This window comes from Taeniopygia guttata, chromosome Z (assembly GCF_048771995.1).
Source record: "Taeniopygia guttata chromosome Z, bTaeGut7.mat, whole genome shotgun sequence".
NCBI classification, from domain to species: Eukaryota; Metazoa; Chordata; class Aves; order Passeriformes; family Estrildidae; genus Taeniopygia; species Taeniopygia guttata.
Window position 1 is genome coordinate 23,359,539 of NC_133063.1, and position 16,536 is coordinate 23,376,074.

Sequence of the window (16,536 nt, forward strand, 5' to 3'; positions counted from 1 at the left end):
GGGTGGGGCTGGCGGGAAAACTTGGGGCGGAAGAGAAGGGTCAAGGTGGGAAAATGGGGTCCCTGTAGTGTGGCCAGCGCCATCTTGGGAGGGGGTACCGGGTACACTGCATCTCACCCGGGGAGGCACAGCCAATGACACCCTTAAGGGAGGATAACAGCGTCCAGCAGAGCGCTTGGGGCGGCTCGGCCACTGCCACCCCAAGGAAGAAGGTTTGGGGTAGTCCGTGGGGTAAAGGGAACGGGGGAGCTTCACAGAAGCTGAAGGGGGAAACGACAGGAGAGGAGCCCGACGCGGCTGGAAGCCGACAAAATATGTGGATGTGAAGGGCGTCTCTTAGGATGTTAACAATTCTCCTATAGCTGACGTGTTGCCATTTACAATTCTGTCCCATTGGTGTCCTTTCAACCCCCCCTACCCCCACAGCCCAGAATAGGGAGGAGAGGGTAGAAAAGATAGTTTTCCAAGAAAGAGAAGGAGCTTTCCAGTATGAGTTACCCCAGAAAAGATCGAGTGAGGTTGCGTCCTCCTCAGAAAAGAAAAAGCCTCCCGGCTGCCAGAGACATGCAAGCCTACAGTCCCTGTCTGGGCACGGACGGTGGTTAAAACTCAGAAAAGAAAAAAAGTAGCTCAGCTGCCCACCAGGATCCCACCCTGCTCTGACCCAACTTACCCTCTGGGCTCGGGCGGTGAAATCTCTATCTCTCTCCTCGGTGGTGGAAAATCACACTGAACTGAGGACGTATTCTTTCGCAGTTTGGCTCTCCCAGAAACCTGGGTGTTCCCGTTAACTAGAGCTCGTTCCTGAAACTCTGGGTTCAGCCACTGTCAGCCTCTGGTCTCCATTCAAATGTCGTCCCCTGACGGGCAACTCTTCGAGCTCAGTCCATCGAGCCACTGCCAAACTGTCCTCTTTGTCCCTGGGTAAGTCTACCCGGCTCCTGGCCCCTGCAGTCCAGCTGCCCCCGCAGCGCGGCTGCTCCTGGGCGGGGTAGAGAGCACGCCGGCGAGGACGGAAGAGGGTCCTGGAGCTTCGGGTTTGTTTTCTGCCCGGCGCGTCAACTCCTCTTAGCATCTGCAGAGCTTTTACGGTGGCAGAGTTCCTTTCTCTCTATCCCTTTCACAAATTGATGGAAATAGCTATCTTCTGCTACCATTTGTTGCCATGTGAGACTGGCTCTGGGCGGGCGCCTGCGGGAGCACGGCAGGAGGAGGGGAGAGGTGTTGGCCGCTTTTCCCCTTTGGCTCTGCGAGGCTCAGTTCTAGCGCGGGAACAGACGAAATAGCAACACGGGGCTTGGGTGCAAACACGTGTTTATTGTAGAAGTGTGTTCCTGAGACCACCAGGGCACCGAGGGGGGGTCGGTTATACCCTGTGCCAGGGGCGGGGGGGAACCTGAGCCGTGGCCAATGGGGACAGGGCAGGGGACAGGGACAGGGAAACCCCGGAGACCCCGGGGAGGCAGGAGCGGCGACGGGAAAGGCGGGGGGTAGGGTGGGGAAGGGATCGACCGCATGGCGAGGGGAGTGATAAGGGAACAAAGGACTGGGACAAGGGACCACGGGGACAGGGGGGAGGGGCGGGCTGGGTTGCAGGACAAAGGGGGAACTCGCGGGAAAGAGGGAGGGGGAATGGAGGAGGGGGGAAGAAGAGAAAATTACAAATCCCGCACCCCGCAGTCCTCCTTTTTGCGGTATGGAATATGTGTTTGGCCAGTTAGGGTCAGCTGTCCTGACTTTGTCCCCTCCAAACCTTCTCATTGGTACAATGATACTGGTACAGTGATACTTTCTCAAAATAAGCTTAGATTTAGGCATTACAATCAGGGAGGACATTGGCACTGTAACCACTGCTCAGCAACAGCTAAAACATCTGTCTGTTTTCAGTGCTGATTTGCTTACAAATCCAAAGCGTAAGTCCATATAAGGTACTTTAAAGAAAAAGTCCAAGCCAAAATCAGTACAGATTATGCCCACAAACTCACACTCCATCCCCAGTTCCGTACTGTTCATATTATGCTCAGGTCCCATGTTACCCAATACATCCTTATTATGCTCACCACCTACATACCACATCCTGTCTTTTGATGTATACACAGATCCTTCATGTATGGACCACCCTTGTAAAGTGCCCACAAATGTTCACTGAGTTAATTCAGTCCATAACTTGGAGCTCCATCTGTTCTGGTGATTGCTCAGGACAGAGAGGTGGTATGTTGTGGGAAGTTACTGGGCACAAAAGCCAGATCAGGTCAGATCACAGCTGCACTTGTGCTGCCTTGTGTGTGCTGCTGGTTGAAGTAGGTCCTTTTATAGGAATTCCTGCAATATAAAGTGCAAATCCTGGATTACAACAAATTAAAGGTGTTTCCATGAAGTCTCCAACCCTTGTCCCTTTGGGCCAGGCCATAAGCTGTAACATTCTCCCCTTCGCCCTGCTCCCATGTGAGGTCTCTCCTTGGGGTGTGGGATATAATCCTTCAAGAATTGATAAAATGTGAGTCCTCTCCTTAGCTACAGTCTTTCCAGATGAGACTTCTCTAGTGGAGTCCCTTGCAGGGCCACTGCTCCTAAGGGGTGTCATGAATTAGTGATTTAGTTCGTTTAATGAACAACTGTCAAAGGGTTTTAGCAAAAGATTTATTAATAAGATATTGTAAAACTATAAAGTACAATTTGGTGCCAGAGTTCACTCTATTACTGTGTGGCCCAATCGTTTGAACAATGATTCAAAATTACCAGGCACAAATCAAAATTATCATTCTACCAAGGCTATGTGCAGCATCAGTCACTTAAAAGAGACATACCTTTGGGAAAATGGCCTCTTTGCTTCAAGGAGCAAATGTGGGAGGTCACCTAGCTTCAGGGGAGATCACTTCCAAGTTGCCTGGCAAGCAGAACTCAAAGAAGGCTCACTTAGGCTGTCATATTTATGGAATAATGTCATTTGCTCATAGTCAAATTGTATACAGCAGGACAAGTATACATGGGACTTCTTGTGCCCATAACTTCCTTTGTTCTGTGACAAATGATCCTTGGAAAAGCCACTTGTTACTCATTTTTTAATCGCATGATCAGTGTTCCATGCTCATGGATGCTCACTGGGTCACTCTGCTCCTTTGTGGGTTTTCAGAGAACAGGTAAAACTGAAGTTCTTGGCCCATTAATGGTTTAGATCTTTATCTTTGCTGGAATCTGTGCTGTTTGGCTAAGGGGACACGTGCATCAGTCATAATTGGTACCTGTCTACAGGCTACACCACCTGCCAAGAGCTGGCTGTGGTGTGGGCTGAAGCTTCCTTTAGAGCACATTCACCTGCTCCAGTATGGAGTTCCTTTTCCTGACTTCTGCCATGTGCTGGACTTTTTGTACATAGTAATGGAGCATAGTATGTTCTCAGCACTTCTTTCTTGCACTGGTTTTAATTTCTGGTTTTCTTTCCTTTACTCTTCTTTTCTGGTTTGCTTAGTTTTTCTTCCAGTTTCTCATGAACTCTTGTCTTCCCATGTGTAATGGTGCCTTCTAGCAAAGAAACTTGGGCTCCTTCTTGATTATTTATTTATGTCCTAGTATATGCAATTACTATACCAGGCACTGCATAGAAAAACCGAGTGCTAGTATAGTCACAGGCAATTGTGTTGTACTTACCCTTATACTTTTTAAAAGTTCCATATAATGTAAATGTTAATGAATTACTGTTCTACTTCATTGTGTTCAGTTATCTCAGTATTAGCATTTTTATATTTTGTGGTACTAAAAATATGTATCTCTAGAGGTGCTAGATTTCAGCATTATTTTGATGTTTACAGAATTCTTTCTTTTAGTTTTACGGATGCTAGTTTTTGAAAACATTTAACGAATGCACTTAACTAGTAAAAACTGTGTCATAAAAAGCCTATAATAGTTGAGGATTCATTTATCTGCTTTTAGCATGGATCTTATGTTACTCAATGTTAATGAATGTTAAATGGAATTGGATTCATTGACTTGGTTTTCATCTTCCACTCTCTTCATTATCTTTTTACTTAATTAAGAGGCGTTGTTATCTGTGCCATGTGAAGCAAAGAAAGACTACAACATTACTTTTATAATGAACTCTAAGAAACTTCTGTTGACTTATTTTCATTAATTGAAATTGCTTGTAACTTCTATTAAGCTACAATGCTGTAAATCTCAGTTTAACTACATGACTTAGACTGGATATATAGAAAGATATTCCAAATTTTTGCCTGGAATTACTCAAAAAAGGCATACAATTAAAGGGGTTAGGAAAAAGTTCTTAAGTTTTCTTATTTTTATTTCCAGTAGCCATATTTGTTATCTAAAGAAGTCTTATTGAGGCATGTTTTTGCAGGGGGTGTATCTGGAGTTGGGGGCTGTTGTCATGAATAGTATTTGGATTGACAGGTCGTTCTAGCTTCCTTCTGAGTAAATAGAAACTGTGGAAGTAATCACTCCAGCATTCTTCTAAGAATGTTGTACTGAACCAAGAATTGCCTTTCGAGGAACAACAGGCATAAAGGTACATTACAACTGCATGTCCAAGGAGAGCTAGAAGTTTGCTAGTATTAGCAGTGTTCCTGTCCCTGCTGGTGGCCTGATCTTAGCTACACATTGCTGTTCCTTTTTTTTTCCCCAGAGCTTAGCTTCATCTAGTGCTTTTGACAACTGCTCCAATTTTAGTAATCTGATAAAAAAACCTAGCCTGTCCCTGCAGCTGGAAGTTCAAAAAGCTGGAGAAACCTTTGGACAATGCTCTCAGGCGCATGGTTTGACACTTGCCTCTTGTACTGTCCAGGGCTAGGAGTTGGACTTGGTGACCCTTGTGGTCCCCTTTCTAGCTCAGGATATTATATTTTTTTATTTATTACCAATTAAACAGAGCAGGATACTGAGAAATAAGAACATATTTACAACCAGCTTCCCTCAGCCTCAGCTTCACTTTTGATTCCTCTCATTTCCTGAGCTGTGCAGGGGAAGAGGGAATGGGAATTGAAGTCAGTTTATAATGCTTTCTTCCTGCTCCAGTGTGGGGCCTCTCCTGTGCAAGGCAGTCCTTCGTGAACTTTTCCAACAAGGGTTCTCTTCATAGGTTTGATTCTTTGAGAACAGACTGCTCTAGTGTAGATCCCCCATGGGCTGCAGCTCCTGCCAGAAGCCTTCTCCAGCATGGTCTTTTCAGGAACTGTAGCTTCCTTCAGGGTACATCCACCTTCTCTGGTGTGAGCTCTGTGGGCTGCAGGCAGATCTCTGGTTCCTGGAGCACCTCCTTCTCCTCCTTCCTCAATGACTGTGGGGTCTGCAGAGTTGTTTCTGTCAGTTATTCTCACCCCTCTCAGCTGCTGTGCAGTGTTCTTTACCCTTTCCTAGATACCTTATAGCAGAGGTGTCAACAGCATGGCTAAGGGGCTGAGCTTTGGGCAGCAGCAGGTCCATCTTGGAGCTGACTGGAACTGGCTCTGACTGACATGGGGGCAGCTTCTGGTGTCACTCAAAGAGCCCTGTAGCTGAGCCTAACCTGATTCAACGTTCTTCTTAGCGAAGGAACATGCAGGGGCTTTAATTCATAGTACGTGTGTAATGCATAATTGAACTTAAGTACTTGAGATAATCTCTCATCTGCTTTGTTGTTGGAGGCTAATCCTAACGCTGTAAAACATTCTCCCTTTAATATTTTCTGGTTTTGCATAACAAAGGGAAAACAAAGGGCATTTCAGTGAACTTTTATTCTTACATTGTGCTACTGATAGTGATCTGGATATTAAATGAAAGCAAGTAATTTTAAGCAAGTAATTAGTGCCATACAGCTTGTTCATTTTTTCATTATATGAAATTAGCAGTTTGCTAAGATGTTGTCTTTCTATAAAAAATGTTGATCTTTCTTGACAAGAGAATTTTGCCTGTTTTGATACCTGGTCAAAGCAGAAGCATTAGAAGGTGATTTATTGTGAATAAAATGCTTTTCAAATGCTATTAAAATGCAGAGTGGGAGAACCAACACATGCTGTCTTGTCTTCAGATTTCTGAAACGTATGTGTGATTCCCAAGAGAAGATTGAGAGTGTTTCAAGCACTTTCAGGCTATAAAAGTGAATTTCGGCTTGAAATCTCCTGTTTTACTAAGACAAGCACAACTGTAGTGCTACGAACAGGAAGGAATTTTTTTTGGTGGTTTGCTTATATATTTCTGTTCTGTCAACCAAAGTACAATTCTTTGTTCTTAAGCAAGTTTATGCCAAATAGTTTACAGTATGGTGACGGAGAAAATGAGTAAAAAAATCTTACCCTGAACTCTCTATCATAGTTGGAAAAATCTTAGCTTAGGATTCAGAAATTGATGTAAGTTTCCAGACTTTCCAGGAACAATAATTTTATTTTGGTTTGAAACAGACTGGCAAGTGTCTCTAGATTGTGCAGTATTAAAATTCTTTTTCAGGTATTCCTTTGTTTCACACTTGAGTATGCATTGTGTTGAGGAGTGGCATTTGTTGTATTTACTTGAGGAATGGGAGGAAAATGTGACTGGGAAGGTAGTCCTAGGACAGCTTTAATTGTTGGCAAATAAGCAACTCCTAAGAAGAGGCTGTTCAATAGGATCACATTATAAAGTAGTAGTTAAATCTTTTCTGCATCTTTTTTTTCTTACACATTTTCTTCTGTTTCCACAGAGTTCTTACACAGTATTTAAAAATTGACAATTCTAGGTGTTTATTTGACATAATCAAATCTGCTTAATCTTTTAAGTTTGTCCCTTCTGCCCCAAATCAGGGAGATGCTGAGGGTGACAGCTGCGTGCAGAGGTTCGTGACAGCAATTCTGACACCTTGAGTTGTGGCTTGTTCCCCTCCCTTGGTTTTTCTGTGTTTTCTCATGCATATCTTGATGCTCACAAAAAAAAATCTCATTTTAGTTTCTATATATTCTATAAATTTTTGCCCAGTTGCCCTAGGAATAATATCCTTGCTTTTTCTTTGCATAAACATATATCTATAATAATCTGTTTCTTTGCATCCTTCTGTATGTGATTTCTGTAACTACTGATGCTGTATGAATTGCCTACTAAATACAATTGAAAGCTTCTTTTATTGTTTACTTAATAGGATTTGTTTATGGCTTGGGGCCCTAGGGCTTATGATTTCTTTCGTTACAGCAGTTAGGAAACTGCAGGTTGCGTTGTGAACATGTAGGTCTCCATAAAGGAAGAGTGTCAAGAGTTCTTCATCCTCCATTTCTTTACTGTATAAAACTGCAGTTAATTAAAAAAAAAACAAAAAACAACTGTCTAGCGGGTAAAACTTACTTACTGAATTGATAGAGCATTTGAAGGATTTTAGTTTATTATTTTCTTGGTACAGATAATCTATCTTAAGATAGTAAGTAGAACTTACTTTGCCAGTAGGAATCCCATAAAAATGCTTCATGGATCATCAGAACATCTCAAAATAAGCTTAGATTCAGGTATTGAACTTTTTTCATATGTTGTGTTGCCCTTATAAACAATCCTTTTAAGGAGAACTTAATGTTAATTACCATTTTATTCTTCTAGTTAAATGGGAAAGAATTACATATTGTCTAATTTCAACATATTTGGAAGGCATTCAAAGAGTAAATCCTGTTAGAATGAATCCAGTTTCATTGCTGTAATGCATACAAGAAATTCAAATCACAGTCCTTTATTTAATCTACTAATATTTTTCTTCCTGTGATAGACTGGGCAATAAGTTTCTGTGTAATATTTCTTTTAAAAATAGACATCATACTTACTCTCAGCAGAACAAATTTTGGAGAAGGTTAATTTAAACAACATTAAGAGCAATCATGCTTCTCTTTTTTTTTATTGTCCCATTGGTATTCATATCTGAAGTTTTTGTTGGTAGCAGAAGATAGGAATTTGCACAATATAAATTAAACCAAAAGGCGAGCCACATTTGAAAAGTTACCATTTTCATTTTTTAAACATATGTTTAATATTACACTAAATCCATTATGGTTGCTGCCCAAGCAGAGGGCAGCTCCAGCTGTACACTGACACCTCTTCTGTTGTGATAGAAGGCCAGCAGTTGCTTGCTGGCACACTGAACAATTGATCTGATAGAGAATTAATACACTGCTGGGGTGGGCTGAGGGGAGAGCATCATCTTCCTGAATAAACACAGAACAAGAAGAGAAAAATACAAGGCAGTCAGCAATTACATTGGGTGATTGGAGGTGCTTCTCCATGGGGTAGTCATGTACTACAGGGGGTTGTTGTGAACCAAGGGCAGGACCTAGCGCTTGGACTTGTTGAACCTCATCCAGCTGCCTTCAGCCCATTGATTCAGCCTGTCCAGAACCTTCCTGCTCTCCAGATCAACACTCCCATCCAGATTAGTGTAATCTATGAACTGTTTCAAGTGGTGCTTGATTCCCTGGCCCAGATCACTGATAAAAATGTTGAATGAGTTTGCACCTGGCTTCATCCTCTTTGTACCATTCCTTCATATATTTCTATACCTTGATGAGATCTTGAGCCTTCTCTTCTTGGGGTTGAACAGTCCCCACTCTCTCAGCCTGGTAGGAGAGATACTCCAGTGTCTTCAGCATCTTCATGGTACTTGCTTGGACTCTCTCCAGTATGTCCATGTCTCTCTCACACCGGGGAGCCCAGCACAGGTCACAGCACTCCATGTGTGGCTTCACCAGTGCCAAGGGGAAGGATCCCCTCTGTGATGACCTGGCCATGCTTTGGCTCATGCAGCCAAAGGTACCATTAGTCCTTCTGGTGGGTTAGCCTTGGCTAAGCACCAGGTGCCCATCCCAAACCATTCATTCACTCCCTTCCTGAGCTGGGTAGGGGAGAGAAAATATAGTGAGAGGCTCATGGGTCAAGATAAGGACATTTGTCCTGCCTGTCAAGATCCTGATGTATCACTCACTTGTCCCAGTCCAGTGTCATCTGCGTTATACATCCCCTAACCCCTAGATATGTTTTGGGAGATATTTTTTATTGATGTTAGGTATCAAAAGGTTGTCTGATTTTATGACTTCTTGTGAAATGTGTTTTCCTAATGAATCTGTGTCCTAGGTGACTGTCGGAATCTGTGGGTGTTGGTGATTCCGAGATTGTAGAAAGTCTCTCTCTTTCTGCCCCGTTGCCAAAGAAGAAGCCATAGTTCGTCTGTGCTGTTTTCAAGGTTGTTTATTTTTGCTTATCTATAACAAGTTCTGCTGCCCTGCCGCAGGTCTGTCCTGCAGGGCAGTGTGCGGGGCTCTGCCCCTCAGTGGGATGGTACAAACATTATATACCAGAAATTACGTGTGCTATATTTACAATAATGTGCCAATATCTATTATCTACGTTGAACAGTGTGTCCCCAGCCTAAACCAATAGAAAAATGCCAACATCACCAAGAACATGGAGGTAAGGAAGAAGAAGGAGGAAGAAAAGGATCAGGCCCACTTTCCTCCATCTTAGAACTCCTGACCGCCCTGTACAAAGTAAAACCCGCCCTGTACAGGTGTTAAAACCCCCATGTACAATACTAAAAAATTTTACCCTCTAATTTGTGACTACTTTTACTATACCATCTAACCCTCTGTGACTGTTTATTCCACCTTCAAAGTTGGTAATTCATTCCATGGTTCAAACTCAAGATCACAGCTGTTTTCAGCTGCTTGCCAGGGTCTAAAATGCTTCTGACCAAGGCCTGGAACCTCTAAAAATGTCTGAGGGACATTTTGAGTTCCGACAGGTGGCTGCATTTAGTGCATTAGTTAATCCCTGAGCAGATCCCACAACATATTGATTATCCTATATAATTAGAAGCAAAGTGTTCCAACCTGGAGGCCTAGCTGCCGTTCATTTGTTGAACTAGCAATTTTTTGTACATCCAGTTGTTGTCTAAGTTTAAAATTTTGCCTAAGACAAAATGTGAACTTGGCTCTAACGGAAGACAGAACACGAGGAATCCTTGCTCATTTCCATTACTTCAGTGCATAAGAAAGAAAACCAGAGATTCATGATAGACTTGGCTATGAATCATGATCATTTTCTAATTTCTCTTTTCTTTGGAGGTAGTAGTGGTAGAGGGTGTAGTTTCTTCTTCTGGCTTGTTCTTTGGTACTGTATATAAAATATTCTAATGACTAAACAGAAAATAAGAAAATACTATAATGTGCTTTATAAACTTGTGGTTAATACAGAACTTTTTTATGTAGCTTATTTTTGGAAATTGCTTGCTGTTCTTTTAAAAGACACACTTCTCATTTGTATAATGTCTCACTAATATATTGTTACTTTGCTTTGCATTCTACTTTGAATTCCAGCTTCTTGCTTGCTTCTCCTCCCTGCCTCTCCTCCCCCTGCCCTCATCCAGTCCTTGTGCTAGTTGCTTTAGGCTGTTTTTTTTTTTTTTTCTTTACTTCCTTTTTTTTTTTTTTTCTTTGTTTGGGTGGAGCATGTGGGATAAAATAACATGTTTGCATTGCCCAATCTAATTTTCATCTCCCTTTCTCTGCTTTCACTGTAGTCTTTGTCATTAATTAGGCCTTTTACTTTATTACTTCTGTTGCTTTGGAATCTCTTACCCCAAATTGAAAGCATAACAGTGGTATCTAAATGTCCACATAATGAACCTTAATTGTGTAATCTTACTACTGAATCTCTCATATTTGTTTTTTGTTTTTCCTCATCTAATATTTTTCTGTATTGCATCATACCTAAAATTACATTGGAATAGCTCCAGGATAGTGCTACCTTCTTAAATTTTTTCCTCTCCTCTCTTTCTAAATGTAAAATTTAATTGTGCAGGGATATAATCTGAATTAAACCTCATCCAGCTGATAAACCTTAAAAAGCACTTGGACATGAAATTGGACCATTTTTGAGGAGAATATACAGATGTGTATTTATCTTACTACAGCTTAATTTCTTTGTTTTTTTCAGACTATCCAAGTTACTGGTTTACCCCCACCTCCTGTGGTTAGCTATAAATTGTCACATGTTCTGTTAACATTATGATATGTTCTGGTGTTTTTTGCTATTAACATGGTTAACTTGTAGTGAGACTTGAAAGCTGCTATAAAGAAACCCTTGTATTTCAGATGGGGAGAGGCTATTGGTCTGGTTTCTTAGTTACTTTCATTTTTTTATATTAAATAAATCTCCTTTATTAAACTGTATAAAATGTAGATGGTTGTAACAGACTTGATCTAACAGATCTCAGACTTAGTGAAGGTGGCATAAACTAAGCATTTGTTCTTATTTCTAGTTTTTGGAAAATACATTCTCATGTTTTAAAAAAAAATAGAATATTGTAATTCTGTGTATGTTACAACTCATTGCATTCTTCTTTTCCCTGTTCTTCAGATTTCTTGCTTGTCAGGTGCATTTCTGTAATGGTATGGGAAAAAGAAGACAGAATTTCTTGGGTAATACTAACTATAGAAAGGTAGTAGAATCTCTGGTCAGGTAGTTTACAAAGACTGGGAACACGGAACAGTTACTGTTGTGTAGTTATTCTTTTAAGAGTAAAAGTAGTAAAGCCTTATGTTATTGTAGTTAACTTATGAGAAGCATATTAGCATGTCACACTTGTCTTTTTTGTTTGTTTTTAAATGATTTTTGGGCTTCATCACAGCACAGTCCTTTATATGTGTTGCAGATTTATATATAGTTAACCAATAAAATATAATTTCAATCACTTCTTCAAATAAAGAAGTGGAGACATAAATATTTACATTAAAAAAGGTATTAAGATTGTATCATTACTTGAATGAAGGGTTTTAGACAGTCTTGGCATATTTTCAGCAAGCTGAAAAATAGTATGTGTTTTTTTTCAATTGTTTATGACTAAATCTTTTTTGGTATCCTTCAGTGAATAAAAATTGCAAGTTTAATGTTGATTAACATAATCAGATTTTTAAATCTTTCAAATAGTCCAATGCGAATCTAGTGTAGCTGTTTACCAGCAGACAATGACTGTTTAGCCAGTATGGCTTCTTAGTTTATGCTTAAGTACTTTTGATTTATAAGAAGCCTTTTTGGTACATGTGCCCTGAAATGGGAGTGTTTTGGGTTTTTTTTTTTAATAAATGGATTTCCATTGGTTTCATGTCATAATCTTTATTTTCTATTTCATCCCTATGAAAGTATTTTGACTATGTCTTCCAGGGGCTGGAGGTTATTTTAATTTGCGTGGGTTTTTTTATTATTAGTATTTATAATAATCTAGAATACACTATTTAGTATATTCTATTTATACTAATTTAGAAGAATCACTACATAGTTATGTATGATTATGACTGGAAACTCCTTCTGCCAAAACTGGAATTCTCAAAAATAGAATACTAATATATATGTCTTGAGTAAGACATTGTGTAATTTTCTAGCATAATTATTAAAGAGTACTGAAGTGTTGAAATTAAATATCATGTATATTAAAATAGGGAAGTAAGAACAGTTGAAATTAAACAGGGGGGAGACTAATGGTTTATGCTGACATACCCTCAGTGTATGAAAGGATAGAAAACTACTCAACCAATATAAAGCAGTCTGATGTCAACACTTCTGGTTACTGTATTTCTAAAAATAATTTTTAATCTCTTTTTTCCTGAAATGGGTATAAAAGCAGCTAAAGTACATAAGAAACAGATACTTATTAATAACATAATGGTTTCTTACAGGTTGAATTAAAAGTAAAATATTCTTCTAGTCTGCAATATGTGCAAAAAAATTTGGTGATAGTTTATAAACCTTGATTCTTGCTATGTCAAGTTGGTGCTTTTTTTTCCCCTGCTTGTAGAACACATTATACTTGTGTTTGCAGGTGCGAAATACTCCATATTTTGCATTTTATATATTGAGGAGGTTTTTATATTTCTTCCCATCGTGTAAAATATGTTTGAGAGTATATTTTGTATATCAAACTGTAATGTGTCTCTTTCTGATACTGTATGCAGGGAAGGGTAGGAAAAGAACTCAACAGAACCAATGCAGTCTTTACTGGGTCAGACTAAAGCTCATGACAGAACTTATTAATGTATTAAAGTGCCTCAACAGCAATTTGTTGAGAACAAATGCTCTAATGTGATAGTCATCCTTAAGCTCCTTCTGTCTTTACAGGTTCTGAAGGATGACTGATGCTGGTTTCTGCGATGCCACTTGAAGTCTCCAGTGCTGTGGATTGATAAGTAACGTGCAGATTTAACTGTGCAACCTGGGCAGAAAGCAACAGGAGTGCGAGACCTTTTCAGCTCCTTATGTGGACAGAAGTACAGAGTCATCTATCTGCAAAGGAAGATTCTTCAACAGCATTTTATAGCTAATAAAACAGACGACATAGTAGCATCCACCTTCCTGATTTACAGAGCATCCATCACCTTCCAAGACAGATGGTCTGTCAGAAGCTGGAGGATGCCCACAGAGCACATAATAATGAAGTAGTTAAATGATACTGCTTCTGCTGCTACCTGATTGTTGAGATCACAGCTGATAGAACTGCACTGCCCTTTTTCTGCTTGCTTAATCAGGCCAGAAATAGCAGGGTGGACATGGCTGGCTTTGTTAGCAACCTGCTAATACTGCTTCTTCTGTTTCAAAACATCTGTTTGGGTTTCAGAAGACCACTTTCAGTCTTCAAGAGGTGGGTTATGCAAGAAGATATTATGTGTTGAATGCATGGAGTCAAAATATTACAGAAGTATGAAAAAGCATGTCTTAGATAAAAATATGTTATGGTATTTGTTCAGTTTTGATCATTGCACAGAATTTTCTTTCTGCAATTTGAAATGGCACTGTTTTCATACTGAAGACAGAAATTAATGTTTTATCCATAGGGTTGCTCATTAGACAGAAGAATACAATGACAATTAATACAACTTTTTTAGTTAACATTACAGCTGTATTTGAGGCTACACAGGGAGTAAATATATTTCAGATGCTAGAGTTAGCTTGCAGGTTAAGATCATGTATAACAAGAAAACATCAAGAAAGCTGAACAGTCCTGAGAAATTTAGGGGTTGTTTTAATTCAAAATTGCATAGGTAAGCTAATGTAGTGTGGAAAAGGATGTACTGTTACTGAGGTTGGGTACCATGTCGCTTCTGTATACATGTATATACATAGTCAAAACTTGTAGTAGTGTTGCATCAATGTTTCTCACATCTCAGTTCTTTATAGTGATCTGCATTTTCCTTACAATTTGTTTATATGTTGCATTCAATACAGAATTTGATATTTGCTTGATGTTGCCAAGTTTATTATTTTACTTTGCTACTTGTAGTAGCATAGAAATTGCTATAAAAGCCTTAGTGTTTGAATTAGAAGTTGCCCCTGTGTATGTAATTTAAATTTAATCTATATAGAATTATAAATCATAGTCTCAAAAAAATCCCACAAAACTGTTGTGAATTATTAATAGTACTCAACATATTGTAGTGAACTAATTCTCTGTCTGTACATCCATGTGCCTCAGACAATTTGAGGATGAGATAATAGGTTACATTTTCAGCTAACATTTTCCAAACTAGTTATCTTATTGCTCAGATCAAGAACTACTTCAATAAGTACTGCATAACTAAGATGTTTTTCTCAGCTTGTGATGGAGTGAAATTTTCAGGTCACTCCTGGAGCTACTCAGCATTGTCTAACTTCTCTACTAGTTCTGTAAGGACCCTGCTTTTAAGAAAGACATAACAAAAATCAATACTTAAAAAAAAAAAAATCTTTCTTCCTTCTTTTTTAGCTATAAAGATACTAGCACATCTCTTTCCAGTGAATGCCTTGGAAGTAATCAGCGAGTGATTTCCTTTGGTCTGTCAGATTTTGCACTGGACATTCGCATGCCTGCAGTGACACCTAAGCAGGTGAGAGAATTGCAGTTTTTGCCTCTTTCTCTTCTTTCAGTAAGCTAGGAAAACAAAGCCTTTCCTACAATATCACTCAAATAAAATGAACAAAAAAATCCGGGTAACTTTTATAAATACATATCTATATGTACTTCTCAGAGAAAAGTAGGCAACAAAAAGTAGCCTCAAATGAGAGAAAAATCTCTTCATTGAATTAATTTTAATTGTAAAATGTTGGTTTCATAAACGGAATTGTTGAAGTTTTATAATGTGAAATATTTCTAGCTGTGCTGGTAAGACGTACAGTTGCAGTTTACACCAAATCTTGGATGATGATGCATCAGTAAATCTAATTACATTAGACTGTACGTTGCTGCAGCTTCAGCAAGCTGAGATAAAACAACCAAAATGCATTTTAAAAGGGGTATACTTCTGACCCAGTATTTTTAACTCTCAAAATACTCCATGAAAGCTATTATAAACAAGTTATGATTTTATACTCTTTAAGGTATGAAGTGCATTATATTCTGCTGAACCAAGTGAATAAAAGTGAAGACATCTAAGATTTTTAAACTTAACATTAAGATTCACATGAAATATTGAGATTCCACTGTCATGTTCACATCTAGTTTCATTAAGCAAGATAAAGAATTATTTTTTTTTTCCTTTTTGTAGTAAGCCATTGCAGAGAATTATATATATATATCATTAAGAGGTCTACATCTCTTTTAAAGGGCTGCAGGTGCTTGAAAAGAGCAGTATGTTGTGGTGCAGTACCTGATGACTCATTGTTGCAGATAGTGATTTTTAAAGGAGTGAAGAGAAAATGAGTTTTTCAAGTTATTGGAGAAAACCCCTCTGGAACATGTAATTTAAAGCAAGAGGTGTTATTTCAGCAAGTGCAAAACAAATATGGTTTCTACTAGATCTTCACAGCAAAATATTAAACTTCTCCATCAGAAAGAGTGAAAAGTACTCTTAAGTTCATCCAGATGCACCTTTATAATTATGAATTATTGATTTTCCCTAAGGAGCCATCAGTTGAACAGCTAGGAAACACATATAAAGAGATCAGTCAATTCAGATTCCTATTAAAAAAACCCTTTTCTTTGTGTGTTGTTATGTCAAGGCTCTGGGGGAAAGGTTGCCAAAAGCCCTGCATTTTTAAATGAGTTACTGGGCATGTTGAAGGGGTTGCATGGCCAGGATTTGTCTTACAGTTCATAACTGCAGTTGTTCTATGGGTGCATGAATGTCAACCAAGCCCTTACATGACTTAGGGGTGCTCTATGTTGTGCATTCTTTTGGCACATGAACATTAATTGGAAACTGTTTAATTTGTACTGCACTGTAAAGCATTGCTGCCATTGGCTTTCAAAGTTTGACTATAAGGTCCTAAATTAGGTTCTGCTTCTTAAAAAAAAAAATCTTCTGAACCCAGGTTAAATAAAAAAAATAGACCATTTCCTTTTCTTTTTCTAGAAGGCTTTAGTATTTTAACTGTGTAAATGCATGTAATCACAGTACACAAAGGCATTCACATCAATTGTATCAGTTAGCCTCTGTTCATCCTTCCCATTTTCTAGCAAAAACACCAAAAATGGCTACTTATTGTGCAATCACTGCTCTTTGTAAACACATATTGTTATCACCATTGTACTTTCTTTCTCTGTTGCATTTAATTGTTTACACTTATCCACAGAGTCTTATT

At 39.1% G+C, this 16,536-nt stretch overlaps 1 protein-coding gene and 1 long non-coding RNA gene across 14 annotated transcripts in view; both read left to right on the plus strand.

Moving 5' to 3' along the window:
- LOC140681770 (uncharacterized) overlaps positions 1–13,226 on the plus strand; it is a 31,350-nt gene extending 18,124 nt beyond the window's left edge. Inside the window, exon 2 of the long non-coding RNA XR_012052947.1 lies at positions 13,102–13,226. This is a non-coding gene — a long non-coding RNA (uncharacterized lncRNA). The remainder of the gene's footprint in view (positions 1–13,101) is intronic.
- A 166-nt stretch (positions 13,227–13,392) lies between these two features.
- PAM (peptidylglycine alpha-amidating monooxygenase) overlaps positions 13,393–16,536 on the plus strand; it is a 60,399-nt gene continuing 57,255 nt past the window's right edge. For all 13 annotated transcript variants that reach the window (XM_072922156.1, XM_072922160.1, XM_072922157.1 and 10 more), the window contains exons 1-2: positions 13,393–13,621; positions 14,723–14,843. In XM_072922156.1, the coding sequence (XP_072778257.1) occupies positions 13,530–13,621; positions 14,723–14,843 (213 nt within the window). In that variant the 5' untranslated portion in view covers positions 13,393–13,529. The remainder of the gene's footprint in view (positions 13,622–14,722; positions 14,844–16,536) is intronic.